Source organism: Brassica rapa, chromosome A02 (assembly GCF_000309985.2).
Source record: "Brassica rapa cultivar Chiifu-401-42 chromosome A02, CAAS_Brap_v3.01, whole genome shotgun sequence".
NCBI lineage: Eukaryota > Viridiplantae > Streptophyta > Magnoliopsida > Brassicales > Brassicaceae > Brassica > Brassica rapa.
The window spans coordinates 23,911,379-23,928,386 of NC_024796.2; the positions used below are offsets into that span (position 1 = coordinate 23,911,379).

The 17,008-nt window shown below is 36.6% G+C and overlaps 1 protein-coding gene across 1 annotated transcript; it reads right to left on the minus strand.

Moving 5' to 3' along the window:
• Nucleotides 1-13,962: 13,962 nt before the first annotated feature.
• LOC103854081 (auxin efflux carrier component 4) lies at nucleotides 13,963-17,008 on the minus strand. Its single transcript, XM_009130996.3, has 6 exons — nucleotides 15,859-17,008; nucleotides 15,518-15,779; nucleotides 15,322-15,407; nucleotides 14,726-14,883; nucleotides 14,519-14,595; nucleotides 13,963-14,418 (listed from the first exon to the last, which is right to left on the minus strand). The coding sequence occupies exons 1-6, from the start codon at nucleotides 17,006-17,008 to the stop codon at nucleotides 14,352-14,354; spliced, it is 1,800 nt and encodes a 599-aa protein (XP_009129244.1). The 3' UTR covers nucleotides 13,963-14,351.

Genomic DNA, 17,008 nt, shown 5'->3' on the forward strand with positions numbered 1-17,008 from the left:
TATATAAGTTGTAAACTTGTTTTCTTTTGATTTTAAAGATTGTTTAAGTGGTTATCTGTAAATTATAAACATTTGAAGGTAACAAAGATATAATAGTGTGCAATAACTTATATTAATTTATTATAAATTTAAGACAAAACATAAAATAAGAAAAAGAATTATTACGATCATAATAAATTATGATTAAAATATTATAAAAAACATAAGCAAAGAAAAGTAAAAGTACTAACGATCCCAAATTATAAAGAAATAAATTAAAATCTGAAAAAAACCAAAATGCCGTAAGAAGGATCTTCAAAACTCCTTATTTGCAATTCTATACCAAGAAGAAACTGAAAATTAGTTTAGCAAACTAAACATAACTACTAACCAAATTCACAAAATAAACTCATGGGATATACCTTTTTTTGAACTCATTGATTTTTGGAACATCTTTGAGTTCAAAAATGATTTTGAAAAACCCATCGATGTTGGTGACATGCTTCAGACGACATTAAAAAAGAAAAAAGTTCAGCAATATATGAAAGGAATATCAATTCCATAAATTTGTTTATTCTCAATTAGTACAATATATTACCTAGTTTGTTTGAAAGTTCTTTGTTTCTGAGATTTTTTTTGGTTGAAAAAGAGGTAGCTATGAGTTTAATATGAGTCGATGTTTTATATGTAGCCATATATTTATAGTATTAGACAAATAAAACTACACGGAATAAGTAAATGGAAAGTGTATAATGTGATTGAGAAATTAATCATTTGTTACCATATCAGGCATATACGAAGATTTAAGTTTCTTATAAATTTGAATTTCAGTCAATTAGATTCAATCTTGTGACTGTAATATGTATTCAAGCTTTTGAAAATAAATCATATATGCGGATATTAAATAGAGTGAACATATAAGGAAAAATCATATTTAAAATAACAGAAGTTGTTTCCAAAAATTAATCAGGAATATGAATACAAATCAGACATTATTTTGATTGGTTTGTGAGCATAAATGGGATTGATCACGCATATTAACTACACGCAATCTCGCTTTCAGAAATCGGTAAGTACTATATTTTCGAACATAATATGGGGAAAAATATTCAATATGATATTTGACCAAATAGTAAGTGTATCAGTTTTCATATTTGAAATTATACGATATCCCATTTAGAACGTAGGTTTTATGGCGTCACTTTAGATATTTCAAATCCAAGGCAAAATGAAACATAACTATAATAAAGCCAAACCATATACCAATTGAAATCGGTTTAGTGTCAAACATTAGAATATCAATACTCAAATAAAGATTATGAATTGATTAGAATATTAATTCCCATCAATTTTGCCATGTTTTCAAATAATTATTTTATTCACGTTTCGTTATATAAGAAACAAATATTATGATTATATTATGTTATTCAATCAATCATGACTCAACTAATAATCAATCAAATATTTCAACTCCACAAAACAATAAAAAAAAAGAATAGGGTGAATACAATGATATTATGACTATTATTGAAAAGAAATGTGACGTTGACAAAAATGTTGCCTTTTACAAAAGAGTTAATATTGCATTATAATTAACGTTGACAAAAATGTTCATAAAACGTTTGATTATAATACGTGTTCCTAAAATAAGCATAAAATTGTTCATAAAATTATTCTCGTTTCATTATAAAGAAATTTGATATTAGTTTAAAAATGTTCATAAAATGTTGCATAAAAATGTTTATAAAATGTTGATTCGGTTTCAAAAATATTCATAAAACGTTGCATTATAATACGATTTGATATTAGTTTAAAAATGTTCATAAAATGTTGCATTATAATTAACGTAAACAAAAATATTCATAAAACGATTTGATAGATGTCGAACTTATTTTGTTGCTTTTTACAAAAGAGTTAATATTCTGCCTGTCATAAATTCCCGTTTTTTTTTTCAAATCGGATTGTAATCATATAGTATAATGTATATGACCAATGGCATTTGTTTGTAATTATTCTAGTTCACAAAGGATTTGTTTAAAAAGTTAGTGAGAGTGCATGAGGTGATGACACATAGGAAATGACACTCATGTAATAAACACATGAGGCCAAGGGTTATTTCTATGAATGTTCCTCCTTTAATAAGAAAGGGATTATCCGATTCAGTAATTGACTCGTTAGTATTCGGTAATTATTAATAAAAAAATTATTTATATTAAAATTGAATAACCATATATTATTCTTTGCAACATACCATCAAAATATTTTTCCAAGCTAAAATAAATCAATGTCACTTATCGTAACATCATAGTAAAATAATATGATTAAATTAATAAATTAACATCTTAACGTAAATTATGAAACAAAAATCAAATAATTCAATATTATTGAGTCCAATATAAAACTTATGTAAGCATTTGTGTCAACACAAAAATCATATTGGTATAAAATAGCTCAAAATTGAAAAACTTTAAGACTTCAAGAAAAGACCAAATTTACACTATAAAATATGTAAACTTACAGATCAAAACGAATAACATTTTTATATTTGCTTTGTTCTTAAAATTTATGAATAACTAGATTTTTTGGATTAAATCGAAATGAATAAGATCAATCAAATTTAACGGATAATACATACAGCTCTACATTTTATGGATACCCCAATAAGTAAATACAAATATTATAGTACTTCCTCTGTTCGGTTTTAAATGACGTTTTACAACTTTTCACACAAATTTAGGTAAATATCAGAATACATATTCTAGCCTCTTATCACATTAATTTATCAAATTTACTTCATACGACAGCTCATAATAAGAAGGGTAAAACAAGTCACATTTGGTCAAGTTTTGCCTAAAATTCTGGAAACGACAATTATATAAAAATAAAATAAAGTTTGTAAAACGTCAATTATAAAAGAACAGAAGGAGTAATAAAAATGTAATATGTCATTATTTTTTGTTAGATTTTAATTTAATCTTTATTACTTTTAACACTGGTTTGATTAAGATTCGAAAGACAATCAGTACACAAAGGCAACACGTCAGCTTTTTTACTTCTCAAAATAATACTCCCTCCGTATCACTTTAAGTGATGTTTAAAAAAATAAATTTTGTTTCAAAATAATTGATGTTTTCACTATTTTAGACAGAATTTAACATTTAATTTTTTTGACCAATTACAAAATACTATATTTTTTCTTATTGGTTATTCTTGTTTCATTTAATCATATTTTTATGTAATCAATGTAAATTGTATAGAAATTTGTAATATCTTAATTCATGTGCAATAATCTTAAAACTCAGTTATATTGATACAGAGGGAGTAATGTTGATTGATATTTTTCAAAGTTTCAAGACACAACATCCACTAGTTACAAACAGATAAATTGCATCAAATTTTAAATTCAGACATAATAATATTCCATGCATTAATGATTTGGCCACTAAAACACTAAAGCTTTTAGTAGTATTTGGTTTCTTGTTGTTTGTATACACACGCATGGCTGCGTTATCCATGAGAAATTAAAGTGGTGAAATGATAGATATGTGAGATGTGAATCTTATGCATGTTATGTAGTTTAGAACGTTGCATCTAAATGTAAGGAGAACGACCCTACAACCGGACCAGTGTTCGTGGTTCCTCCAACATTGCCCATCACCTTTCTCTCTCACTAGCCCCATTAATTAAGACTGTCTATTTTATTCGATTTTTGTTTTTGTATGTGTGGTGCTGCTTTCTCATTTTGTTTCCACTTTATTCAATCCCTTAATTCCAAGCAAATATTCAATCCCTTAATTCCAAGCATGTTTCACTCAGTATTACATTACAAGAAAGCATACAACACAACACAGAGAAGAATACATGCAAAGAAATCAATTTATATATTTACTTGATTTGTATTCTTAACCTTCTAAATTACACGTGTAATCTGAACTCTTACAATAACGGCAAGAACAATGGCCAAGCCGTCTATCTTTGATGGTCGACTTTTTGTCGTTTTGTTCATCGAAAGGATATTAGTGTCCTTTCGTTTTTTTACCTTTTGTTATGAAAATAATTTAATTAATCAATTGTTTACGATAAACTTGCTGTTTATAATTACATAAAAATTGGATATATTTACTCCACTAAAACTTCGAAAACAGAGTTTGAGATACTAAAATGGGAAATTGCACCATATATACATGAAAAAAACTTAAATACACTAACTAACCAAAATCTCCTCCTCTCTCCTACTTTCTCTTCCTATCTCTCTCTACTCTCTCTCCCAAAATCTAATTTTCATTTTTTTTTGGTTATTTGGTAAATAAGCCCTACTAAAATTAAGAAATCAAATCAATATAAGTATTACATAACAATGAAAGGATTAAAAATTAAAAAAAATGATTAATTAACAATCCATGAATTACAAAGTAGTTTTATAAATTATGTTATTGAGTTTTGAACTTTCATAATTTACTCAAACATATTCACAGACGTATTAATTTTATATCCATTTAATATTCGGATTACATCGGTTTGTGAAAATCGTCCAGTATCAATATTTATATGCACGATAAAAAACAAATTACAATATTTTGCATCGTGCTAGTCTAATAAAAGAGAAAATAATTAACAAATCATGTCTAGAAGATTTGAGAAAATGGCAAGAACAAAACTTCACATGAATTTAAATACTCATTTAGATTGAAGGCCACTTGAGCATAGCATATAACAAAAATGCCTTTCCAAAACAAGCAAACGTACATTTTATTAAAACCAAACAACCACTTGTATAGTCTTTGTACAAGAAATCCATTTACTGGATTTTACGAGGGCCATACTGTAGTTTGCATACACTCGTCGAGACTCTAATAGTTTTTTTTTTTTGGGTAAAAGAGACTCTAATAGTTTCTATCTATTAGTAACACATTCTTACATATAAAGTTATAAACTAACTAGTAGATGAGAGGAGATTATAAATAGATTAATAATAAAATGTTGTGAATAAGTACAAAGAAGAACGTAAGAACACATAGAGAAAAAATGTGAATGAAGCAAATACTCATTCTACGATTCTTATATTGATAATGTGAATGCACAATTTACAATTTTTATCATCCGTGTTAGAACATCTCCAAGCTATTGCTATTTTCACTTCTATAATAACATTTAGAGGTAAAATTACTCCAATCCATCTCTATTTCTTCCTCTATAATAGAGATCTATTTTTTTCTCTATTTATAAAGGAAGAAATAGCATTTCTCTATTTGTTACTCTATATTTTAGAAATTGCTATTTTAAGGGAATACATTGGAGCATATCTCACCTCTATTATAAAGTTTCCCTATTTTAGAAGTAAAAATAGCAAAATACATTAGAGATAGTTATACAGTCTCAAAACTTGATATAATCTTTCTTTCAGATTTTTTTTTTCTGTTAGAAAAACTTTTTTTATCAATATACAAATCGATTAAAAATAAACTTTTTATCTAATAAAAATACTTTTCCTAATTTTAAAAGCTAAACCGTATCAACTCGATGACGAGTCAATCTTCCTTGCGTCTACGATGGTCACATTCACCTATGATGACCATATTCATCTACGATGTCCGGTTCAACAAATGTGGTTTTTTTACTAGTACAATTAAATTTCAGTAATTTCTAGAATTAACACAAAGATAAAGATACAAAAATGCTAATTTCAAAGTGGATGCGTAACTGAATTTTTTTTTTTGATAAAAAAAGGTTAAATCCAGATCTATAAAAATACAGAACTAATCCTTGGGTGAGAGGTGCAACTTACGGATGTATCCTCTCTCGGGTATTCAAATGGGCAGTAAACATGGATTTATATCCGTGTGGCCACATGTAAAACTAATAATTTCGCACTGGAAAAGAATCGATTTCTAACTTGGATCAACAGGACAACTCCTCCTCTAGTGGAAACCACTAGACCACCACGATGTGGTTTGAAGTTGTTTAGTTTATTTAGCTTTGAACGGATTAAAAATCTTTTTAGTGATACTACCGATAATATGTGTGGGAATATGATAAACTCAACATTTTGACTGTTGATTAGTTCCACGAAAATGTTGATCTTAGTTAGTGATACAATCGGTATGCGGGTAAAACTGTGGTCCACATTGGTATATTTTGATGCTCGGATCTTGATGTGAGAATTCACACACGTTCTTTCTCATAAAAATTTGAAATATACGTTTAACGAGTTCAGAACTTTTAGATAAAGAAAGATATCGATCGAGGTATGTGACGTAAACGAGAAAAATAAAAAGCTTTAGTTGCAAAAAAGGGTTCATATATATTAATCAATTATTTTATTTCCAAAAAGGTTTAGTCGCAAGAAATAAAAGAGATACTTTTGTCGTTAAGTGAATTGCTTCGTCGCTTTCGGAAGAAGAATGCATGTTGGTCGATCTTAGATATGCATTCATTGAATTTCCTTCATATCCACTCTCCATTATTCAGTTTTGATTTAGTTTTGGAATATTTGCTTCCTTTTCCAAATAATATTCTGATGCCTAGTTATTTGAACAATATTGTGCAAATATATTAACGTTACTAGTGATCAATCACATACGAAAATCAGAAATACTGAGATTTACACTACCTTGATTGTTTCACATAACATTACACTTGGTATTTTCCAAAAACATGTTCTGCATTATATTTGGGAGAAAACAAAGAAATAGAGTTGTTTTATGTTTTCTTTTTAAAAAAAAAATTATATATATATTAGAAATCAACCCGAGAACCGGAAATTCAAGTTTCGGTTACAACCTCGAATTGAAAAAAAGCTCCCAAGTTAATCTATTACATTCTAATTTCATCCACCCACTAAATCCGGCACGTTTCACTAGTCCGATTTTTGAAATCCTTAAGCTCCCAAGTTTTGTTTAATGCGTATTTGTATGCTCTGATGAGTATAAACTTAAGAGTACTACGCCAACTTTTAAAAGTTTAGATGTTCTTTTTTTTTTGTCTCTATCTGTATATATAGTTTAGAGTCATAATATTACTTTTGGGTTCGGATATTTGATCTTTGGATTATAAGGCCGTTAGATATGTGGAGTATTGTCACATTAGGCGTTGGGCCGCTAACGGGCCTAGAATAAAAACGCAATGAGACCGCACGGCCCAAGTTTATAGATAACGGGAGAAGGTAAGGTTGTTACGCCTAACGGCCATAACAACTTGTTCATCGTCTATCTCGAAACAGAGGAGATAAGGGAGAGAGAACAGAGAGCAGAGTTACATAGATCGAGAGAAGAGAGATAAGGGAGAGAGTACGAGAGCGGAAGGAGAAACTGATCAAGAACAGAGAGATCCAGTAGTGATCACAGCTCTTGCGATCGAGGCGTTTCTCCGGTTCATTCTATGCGTCTTCGTCAACGGAGGTGTCGGAGGTTGATAGCGAGTCATCTCCATCGTAGTCACTCTCGTAATCTTCTCCGAAGAGTTCTCGGTACATTCTTTTGTAGTACCTGCACATAAACAAGATCAGATGAGATCTTGAGCTGTTGTATCACCATTGATCAATAGTGAAGTGCATGAGAGTTTTGTTCTCTCCCCAGTCAGTAGGAAACGAAGACTGGGTAAACAATTGCTTGTGTTGTTTGCGTTGATTCGATTAACAGGTTCATCACTAGTTAAGGTCAAGGTTGAATTGATAATCAACTAGGTGAACTGGATCAAGATCGAAATCGAACCTAGTCTGATACCTTAACAAGTGGTATCAGAGCCAGGTTCTCTGGTAAAGAGAACTAGGTTCACGCAGCGGTGAAGCTGTGATTCAAGCGAAGGTTAGTTGCTGTGGGATTTGGTGTGTGTGGGAAGTGTGATTGTTTGCAGAGGCTATCATGGAATCGGTCCACGGGAAGTTTGAGATGGAGAAGTTTGATGGATTTGGTGACTTCGGTATGTGGAAGTTTAAGATGCAAATGCAGCTGGAGCTGCAAGGGCTGGGACACATCTTGACTGAAGCAGCTAGTTCTATGAAAGTAGAAACTACAGATGATAATGACGATGTCACTGATAAGGAAGTTAAAGTAGATCCTCTGGCTAAAGAAAAGGATACTCGAGCCAGAAACCTTATCTGCTCAAGCCTCACCAACATGGTACTAAGAAAAGTAATGAGAGAAGCAACCGCCATGGGGCTTTGGAGAGCACTTGAAGCAGATTATCAGACAAAGACCTTGCCTAACAGGATCTACTTGAAGCAAAGTTTTGCGAGCTACAGGATGATTGAAAGTAAAATCATTGAAGAGAATCTCGATGTTTTCTTGAAACTGGTGGATGATCTTGCGAGCCTAAACATTCAAGTCTCTGACGAAGATCAAGCCATACAGATTCTGACTAGTCTGCCACCACAGTATGACTCTCTTGTTCACACTCTAAAGTATGGGAATGGCAAAGAAACATTGACGATAAAAGAAGTTACTACGTCAGCTTATGCAAAGGAAGCTGAGCTAAAAGAGAAAGGCTTGTTAAAACGCTCCAAGACTGATGCAGAAGGACTTGTAGTTTCCAGAGGAAGAACCGACAAGAGATCAGGAAAAGATGGGAGGTTTAGATCGAAAAGCAAAGATTTTAGATCAAAGTCTAAAGGCAAAGGCCAACAGAAGACTAGAGAGTGTTGGATCTGTGGCAAAGAAGGTCATTTCAAAAGAGAATGCCCTGAGAGAAAAGATCAGAGATCTCAGAATGCGGCAAATGTGGCTCAGGACAAAGAGTATCCTATGGTTCTAACTGCAAGTGTCCATGACACTAAGTCTGAGTGGATTTTAGACTCGGGATGCACATTTCACATCACACCGAATCGAGAAGTATTATTTGACTTTGTAGAAGAAAATGGAGGCAGAGTGTTAATGGGTAACAATACGTTCAGTGAAGTTCATGGGTATGGAAAGCTGAAGATTGTAAACCCAGACAAGTCTACGGTGATTCTAACTGAAGTTAGGTACATGCCTACCATGGGGCGAAACCTCATATCTTACGGCCAGCTTGAGAAGTGTGGCTGTACTTATAGGGGAGAAGGCTTTAAAGTCGTGTTCTTTAAAGATGGAAAACGAGTTCTTTCAGGGAGCTACAAAGACGGACTCTATTATCTTGATGGTACAGTTGATAAGGCTGAAGCTAATGTAGCAAGAACCGAAGAGAATCTGACAAATCTTTGGCACTCAAGATTGGGACATATGAGCTTAAAGAATATGAATTTTCTGGTGAAGAATGGGTATTTGAAAGAGAAGGAGGTTCACACATTGGATTTCTGTGAGTACTGTGTTCTTGGAAAAACTCATAAGTTACCCTTCCCTACAGCTAAACACGCTACAACAGAGACGCTTGCTTATGTTCATAGTGATCTGTGGGGTTCAGTGTCTAATACAGAAAGCTTATTAGGTTGTAAGTACTTCCTAACGTTGATAGATGATTTCTCAAAGAAAGTTTGGATCAGGTTCTTAAGGACCAAGGATGAAACATATGAGAACATTTCTGAATGGAAGAAGCTTGTTGAGACTCAGACAGAAAAGAAAGTTAAGTGTTTACGCACAGACAATGGTCTGGAGTTCTGCAACAACCTGATGGATACTATGTGTAAGGAAGCTGGAATCAAGAGACATCGAACGTGCGCTTACACTCCACAGCAAAATGGAGTAGCAGAAAGAATGAACAGGACGATAGCAGATAAGATTCGTTGTATGCTAGCAGAATCAGGGCTTGAGAAGAAGTTTTGGGCAGAAGCAACTGCTACAGCAGTCTACTTGATAAACCGTACTCCTAGTGCTTCAATTGAATTTAAAATTCCCGAAGAAGTGTGGTCTGGAGTTAAAGTGGAGTTTAGTCATCTCAAGAGGTTTGGTTGCGTGGCTTACGTTCATACTGTACAAGATAAGATGAGTCCAAGAGCGTTGAAAGGCATTTTCATGGGATACCCTCAAGGCACGAAAGGATATCGTGTGTGGTTAATAGAGGAGGGAAAATCTACAATCAGTAGAAATATTGTGTTTGATGAGAAAACACTGTATAAAGAATATAAAGGAAAAGGAGAGGCGAGCGACCCCAAGGTAAGAAAAGTTACGTTTAAAGCTGATTTGATTCAAGGTCCTACTCAGAAAAGTTCTACCTTTGAAGTGGGATCATCTTCAGAATCAGGAAACACCGGTGAAGGTGGAGTTACTTCAGGTCAGAGAAGAAACTCAGATTCAGATGAAAGTGAAGATGAATCAGAAGGTCAGGAGGAATCTCTAGATGACTATCTACTTGCAAGAGACCGTGTAAGAAGACAGATTAAGCCTCCAGCTATGTTTGAGAGTGGAGACTTCGTGGCTTATGCGTTAACATGCGCTTATGACATTATAACAAATGAGCCTAAGTCATTAGCTGAAGCGCAACAAAGCAAAGACTGGGATAAGTGGAATGCTTCTATGAAAGAAGAAAAGGCTTCTTTAGACAAGAATCACACTTGGGATATCGTTGACAGACCTCTTAGACAAAGAGTCATTGGGTGCAAGTGGATTCACAAACTAAAGGAAGGTATTCCAGGGGTTGAAGATCCTAGATACAAGTCTAGATTAGTTGCGAAAGGTTTCACTCAGGTAGAAGGGGTTGACTACAATGAGATTTTTGCGCCTGTGGTCAAGCATGTGTCTATAAGGATCGTCCTATCCTATGTGGTAAACGTTGATGCTGAACTAGAGCAAATGGATGTCAAAACAGCATTTCTCCATGGAAACCTAGATGAAACAATCTACATGGAACAACCAGAAGGGTTTATTAAGAAGGGGGATGAAGGAAAAGTGTGCCTTCTAAGAAAGTCTCTATACGGGTTAAAGCAATCTCCCAGACAGTGGAACTTAAGGTTTGACTCGTTCATCAAGACGCTTGGGTTTATAAGGTGTGTTAAAGACCATTGCGTGTACATGAAGAAGTTGAAAACAAAAGATTGCATCTATCTACTGTTATACGTGGATGATATGTTGATTGCTGCAAAGAACATGAAGGACATTCAGGTTTTGAAGAAGAGTTTGAGCACTGAATTTGAAATGAAAGATCTTGGAGCAGCTTCAAGGATTCTTGGAATGGATATTGTAAGGGACAGAGAGAAGGGACTACTGAAACTGACACAGAATAGATACATTGGTCAAGTGCTTAAAACGTTCGGAATGGAGTTCTGCAAGCCGGTGATCACTCCCACAAACTCTCAGTTTAAACTGAAGAGTTTAACAGATAAGGAGTGGCTTATTGAGTCGAAGACTATGGATTCTGTTCCCTATGCGAGTGCAGTTGGGAGTCTAATGTATGCTATGGTTGGTTCTAAGCCTGATCTTGCTTTCGCAGTTGGTTTAGTCAGCAGGTTTATGTCCAAACCAAGCAGAGAGCATTGGGAAGCCGTGAAGTGGATACTAAGATATCTACAAGGAGCTAAAGATGTTTGTCTAACATTTAAAAGGGCAGGGAGTTTTGATGTTGAAGGCTTCTGTGATTCGGATTACTCTACTGATCTCGATAAGCGAAGATCAGTCACTGGTTACGTGTTTAAAGTAGGTGGCAACACTGTGAGTTGGAGATCTACGCTACAGCATGTAGTGGCTTTGTCAACTACAGAGGCTGAGTATATGGCTCTGTCAGAGGCTACAAAGGAGGGTTTGTGGTTAAGGGAATTCTGCGATGAGTTAGGATTTGATTCAGAGTTTTTCAACCTACATTGTGATTCTCAAAGTGCAATTTGCCTAGCTAAAAACCCGGTTCATCATGATCGAACTAAACACATTGCCAGGAAAATTCACTTTATCAGAGATATCATTGAGATGGGTCTAGTAAAGGTCCTAAAGATTCACACTAGTCTAAATCCTGCAGATATGTTGACAAAGACGTTACCTGGAAGTGCGTTCGAGAAGTGCCTCAAAACGCTGGGGATCGTTGCCTGAGCGACTCGAAATGTACTCTGAGATGGCACTGTTGTTTGGTCATCTCAACAAGGTGGAGTACATGTTACAACAGAAGGCAAACTTTGTTAGTGGTTTGTTTTCGGTCAAACAACGGAGTTAACTAACGGGAAAGTTTTAAAGGGAATACTGAGGTACTTACGCAGGAGTTGCGGGTTTGTCGCCGAAGACATTCAGGTGCTGGTTAACTGTAAAAGGTAGTTCAGTTGGTGTTTCTGAGACTAAAGATATGTACTTGAAGTGTCATAGGCTTACAGTATTCGAGATTTGACAGTCTTCGTGGTTGAAGATCAGCTGGCTCAGTTGGAGTTGAAGTCGGTTCAGGCTCAGGGTCTTGTGGTATTGGAACAGGAACAGAGTCGGGGATTTTGAAGTCAGCTGGGAGAGTAAGCGTTGGAGAGCTTACGAGTTCAGGGTTGTAAAACAGAGGGTCAGGACTGTTTACAGGTTCCACGAGGATGTGGAAAGGGTCTTCTTTGGTTTTGGGGTAGCTGTTTGAACCTGATTGATTGGATTGAGAATTCTCGGTCATGGTTAGGTTTTGGTCTCGGCGTAGTGAGGGTTGCGTTACGGCGGAGGAATGGTGTTGTGCCCTAATCGACAAAGGTGGAGATTTGTGGAGTATTGTCACATTAGGCGTTGGGCCGCTAACGGGCCTAGAATAAAAACGCAATGAGACCGCACGGCCCAAGTTTATAGATAACGGGAGAAGGTAAGGTTGTTACGCCTAACGGCCATAACAACTTGTTCATCGTCTATCTCGAAACAGAGGAGATAAGGGAGAGAGAACAGAGAGCAGAGTTACAGAGATCGAGAGAAGAGAGATAAGGGAGAGAGTACGAGAGCGGAAGGAGAAACTGATCAAGAACAGAGAGATCCAGTAGTGATCACAGCTCTTGCGATCGAGGCGCTTATCCGGTTCATTCTACGCGTCTTCGTCATCGGAGGTGTCGGAGGTTGATAGCGAGTCATCTCCATCGTAGTCACTCTCGTAATCTTCTCCGAAGAGTTCTCGGTACATTCTTTTGTAGTACCTGCACATAAACAAGATCAGGTGAGATCTTGAGCTGTTGTATCACCATTGATCAATAGTGAAGTGCATGAGAGTTTTGTTCTCTCTCCAGTCAGTAGGAAACGAAGACTGGGTAAGCAATTGCTTGTGTTGTTTGCGTTGATTCGATTAACAGGTTCATCACTAGTTAAGGTCAAGGTTGAATTGATAATCAACTAGGTGAACTGGATCAAGATCGAAATCGAACCTAGTCTGATACCTTAACAAGATAGACCATTTGTTGGTTTTCCGCAGGTGCCACACAGCTTATAACGTTGATGCAACTACCATCCCTAAAACACGCCAGATGAACCGTGTTTGATGAGTCAGGGCAATTATAACACATGTACCGTATTGGAAAGTGCTTAGATTGTGTCACATGTGCATTAGCCTTCCGCTAGGTGTTGTGGAACGTTAGCTGCTCCTATCAATGTTGGCTTGCTGGCTTTCCGGGTAAGATTGACGCGAAAGTTAGTCACTGGTGAAGTTGATACCTACGTGCACGTGCCATTATATGACTAATCAAATAAATTTCTTTTCATCACTGCACAATCATCAAAAAAAAAACTTGCAGAATGGGTTACGGGTGGAGCATATATATTTCAAGTCTTTTGCTAAACCTGAAAGTGGGTGGGTAGACCGAAGCAACGAGCCAGCGTAAGTCGACGATCGCCGGGAGGTTACAATTCTTCAAAAATATCAACAGTTTCTCTCGCAAAGCAATGTTTATTGTAAGAAATTCAAATGCATAACTAATTAATATAAATCACTACCACGACGGTCGTACATATGTATATTGTATATTATTCAAGACTATAACTCCTTTTTTAACATAATTTACTATCTAATTTTAATTTTGTTGTCATTACAAGTTTACAACTCACGCAAGACATCATCACCAAACACATCAGTTGATTATAAGTTTTAAGTAAGCTAGTTTTAGGTAAATGCATAACAGTGATATCATATAAATGAAGGATTGATAAAAGGTGCAAACACTCAGTTAATAAAAGGTATACACACGGGTGTATAATAGTGCATTACATTTGCTTAACGAAAATCTACAAATAATTAACAAAAAGAAAAACAGAAAACAAATAACGAAGATCGATGCAAGATAGGGTTTTTGGCGTGTAATGAAGACAAGATCCTTAATCCCTGCAATCTTGTTCACTAAATCCTAAGTACTTTTGTTGTGTTCCACAAATATTGGAAACAAAACCAAAACCAAAAGCATATCTTCTTCTTGTTCACTACTTTCCACTCTTTCCCACGAAATCAAAGCCTTTGTTTAGTTCCTGGTTTCTGATGAACAAAATAACCAATCTCCGAGGCGTTCTCAAAAGCCAGTTGAAGTTGAAGGCATAGGAAGCGATTCAAAGGCCAAGAAAGATATAGTACACCAAAGTTATTGGTAAGGCTATTAGCATTCCAAAAATAACCCTGCATCCATTTCACCACCACAACATGTGTTATTTTGGGTCCTCTATATGTAACATATTTGACCAAAAATTAATATAAATGAATAGGTTTTGGAACTTACGCAGTGCTGAGAATCGTGGGATGCACATTGTACTCTTTTGCAAACACAAACGGAACTATTCCTTGAGGTAACGCAGCCTATATATACTCAACATCATCACCATGATTTAGGGGAAAAAAAAATATCATCGCCATGATGTATCATATTATAAACCTTAAACATATCATGGATCATACAACTGAACAACAACAAAATCTTTGTTTATACCTGAACGATGGCTATACGGAGGAGGTCGCCGTGTAGCCCAATGATGAGCGAAGCAACAGCCATGATGGCAGGTCCGGTTAGAAACCTGACGGCCATGGCGAACGTAGCGACTGAATTCCCACAAGCAATGATTTTGGGTTGAAGGGCCATGAACAAACCTTAATCATTACACCCAAAAAGTAAATCAATCAAAGGAATAAAAGAGATTGACAGCAGAAGCTAGGTCAGCTTCTTGGTGAGCCCACAAATAAGTACACAAACAGTGATTACCAAAAAAAAAGAGTACACAAACAGCCACTAGCTCGGTGTGGGGACCGGACCCACCAACATGTCTGTGTCACAAAGATCAGAGGGTCCGGACTCTCTTTTGGTAAATGCGTTGTACAGTTCATATACATATGACTTTTACCAATTACAAGCTGGACAAATCAACTAATTAAAATGCCCAGACCCACCATTTGCATTTAATGACACTTTACAGATAAGATAGGAAGCAACTGGACTCAAAGCTATGTTTAAAATCTTAAGATTACATCATTAAAGCTTGATCTGCATAATCATTTTCCTTTAAGAAAAGATGAAACAAGTTTTATTACCTAAGCTGAACATAGCCATTCCAAGACCAGCATCTGAGAGTATGGAGATAGATTGTTGTAGTATTTTGGGCATAGCCACATGCCACCTGCTTCCATAAAAACCCATACCCAATTAGTCCATATCACAATTATTCCATATCTAAAATATTTACTTCCTTATCCACAATCAGTTTGAGAAAAAAATGATTGGACTGACCGGTAAGCAACAAGAGCCCAGATGAGACCGATAAGACTCGAGTAAGTGTTTGGGTTTCTGATGAGCTTTCGCCACACCATTATCAGAATGAGACGCGTCACCACACTTGCCGGTGGCATATGAGTTCCCTTCCCACGGCCACCGCCAGCATCTCCACCGGCTGCCTCTAGCTCAGCCGTGGAATTGGACCCCACCTTGTTCAGCCCTGCCGTTGCTTTCTCTATCTCTCTTTGAACCTCCCCAGCGTCCATATCATCACCACCTGTCAAAACCAGAACCATGGTTAAAACACACAAAAATTATAATTGAACAGTTGAACTCAGTTTGGTATTAATCCAAACCTCTAACATCACTCTTCCGAGGTGGATCAGACACAACCATCCGGATCTCCTTTGCGCCTTGTTCAGATTGCTCAGCTGCCACGTGTTCCGGCGAAGCGCTGGAGCTCCAGACAAACATGTGAAGCTCCTTAGCGTCATGGCTCCCTTTAGTTTCCAGCTCTTGGTTTTCTTTAGTGATCTTGTTCGGTTTAGTTGAACCCGCCGTACCGGAAGAAAACTCCGGGTTGGGAGCCGGGTACGACCCGGCTGGTCCTGGAACAGAACTGTTAGGGTAAAACCCGTACTTCACGGCGTTGTTCTCTTCGAAGTTGGACGGTCGTGGAGTCGGGCCACGGGAAGACTGAACGGAGTACATATCCGCCGGACCAAAATTAGACAGCCTCCCCCCGGGAAACCCCATCACCGAGTAAAAATCAGAGTGGTTAAAATTAGAACCTCTCGGAGTCGAACTCATACTATAAATCTCAGCTCCGGTAAGATTCGAAGGCCGAGGCGTCATCATCAGCGACCGCCTCGACGCGTTCGACTTCCTCACCGTCACGTGAAGCTTCCCGTCGTTACCGATCTCAGCATCCGTCTCAAGAAAATCATGCCCGTCTAGAGAAACAACGTCGGACTCCACCTTAAAGGAGACAATAGAGGCACCCGTCTCCGGGAACTGCTCCATGATCAGAAGCTTCGCGCCACGGTACTCGAAGAGGAAGAGAAGGAGAGTGTACCAAATGATACACTGAAGCACAACGACCTGGACCATGAGAGATCCCGCTTCGACTCCGTACATGGCGATCAAGAGAGGGATCCCCATGACGAGAGTGTTGGGAAGCGTGCTGAGAGAGAAGATGGTGATCATCCACTCCAAGCTTCCTTTCTTCGTCAGGCTCGCCCATAGGCCAAGCAAGACGAGCATGATGATCTTCTGAAGCGTGTCGGCGGCGATGAAGCGGAGGTTCATGGCGTATGGGTTGTTGGTGGAGATGAAGTGGAAGGAGAGGAGAGGGACGGCGAAGATGGCCACGAAGCGGTTGATGCCGGAGCACTGGTCTGGAGAGAATATTTTCCACCACCGGACGGAACCGTAGGCTAGTATCATGGCGACGTAAAGCGGAACGACCGCCGTGAGGACGGTGTACAAGTCGTGCCACGTAATCAT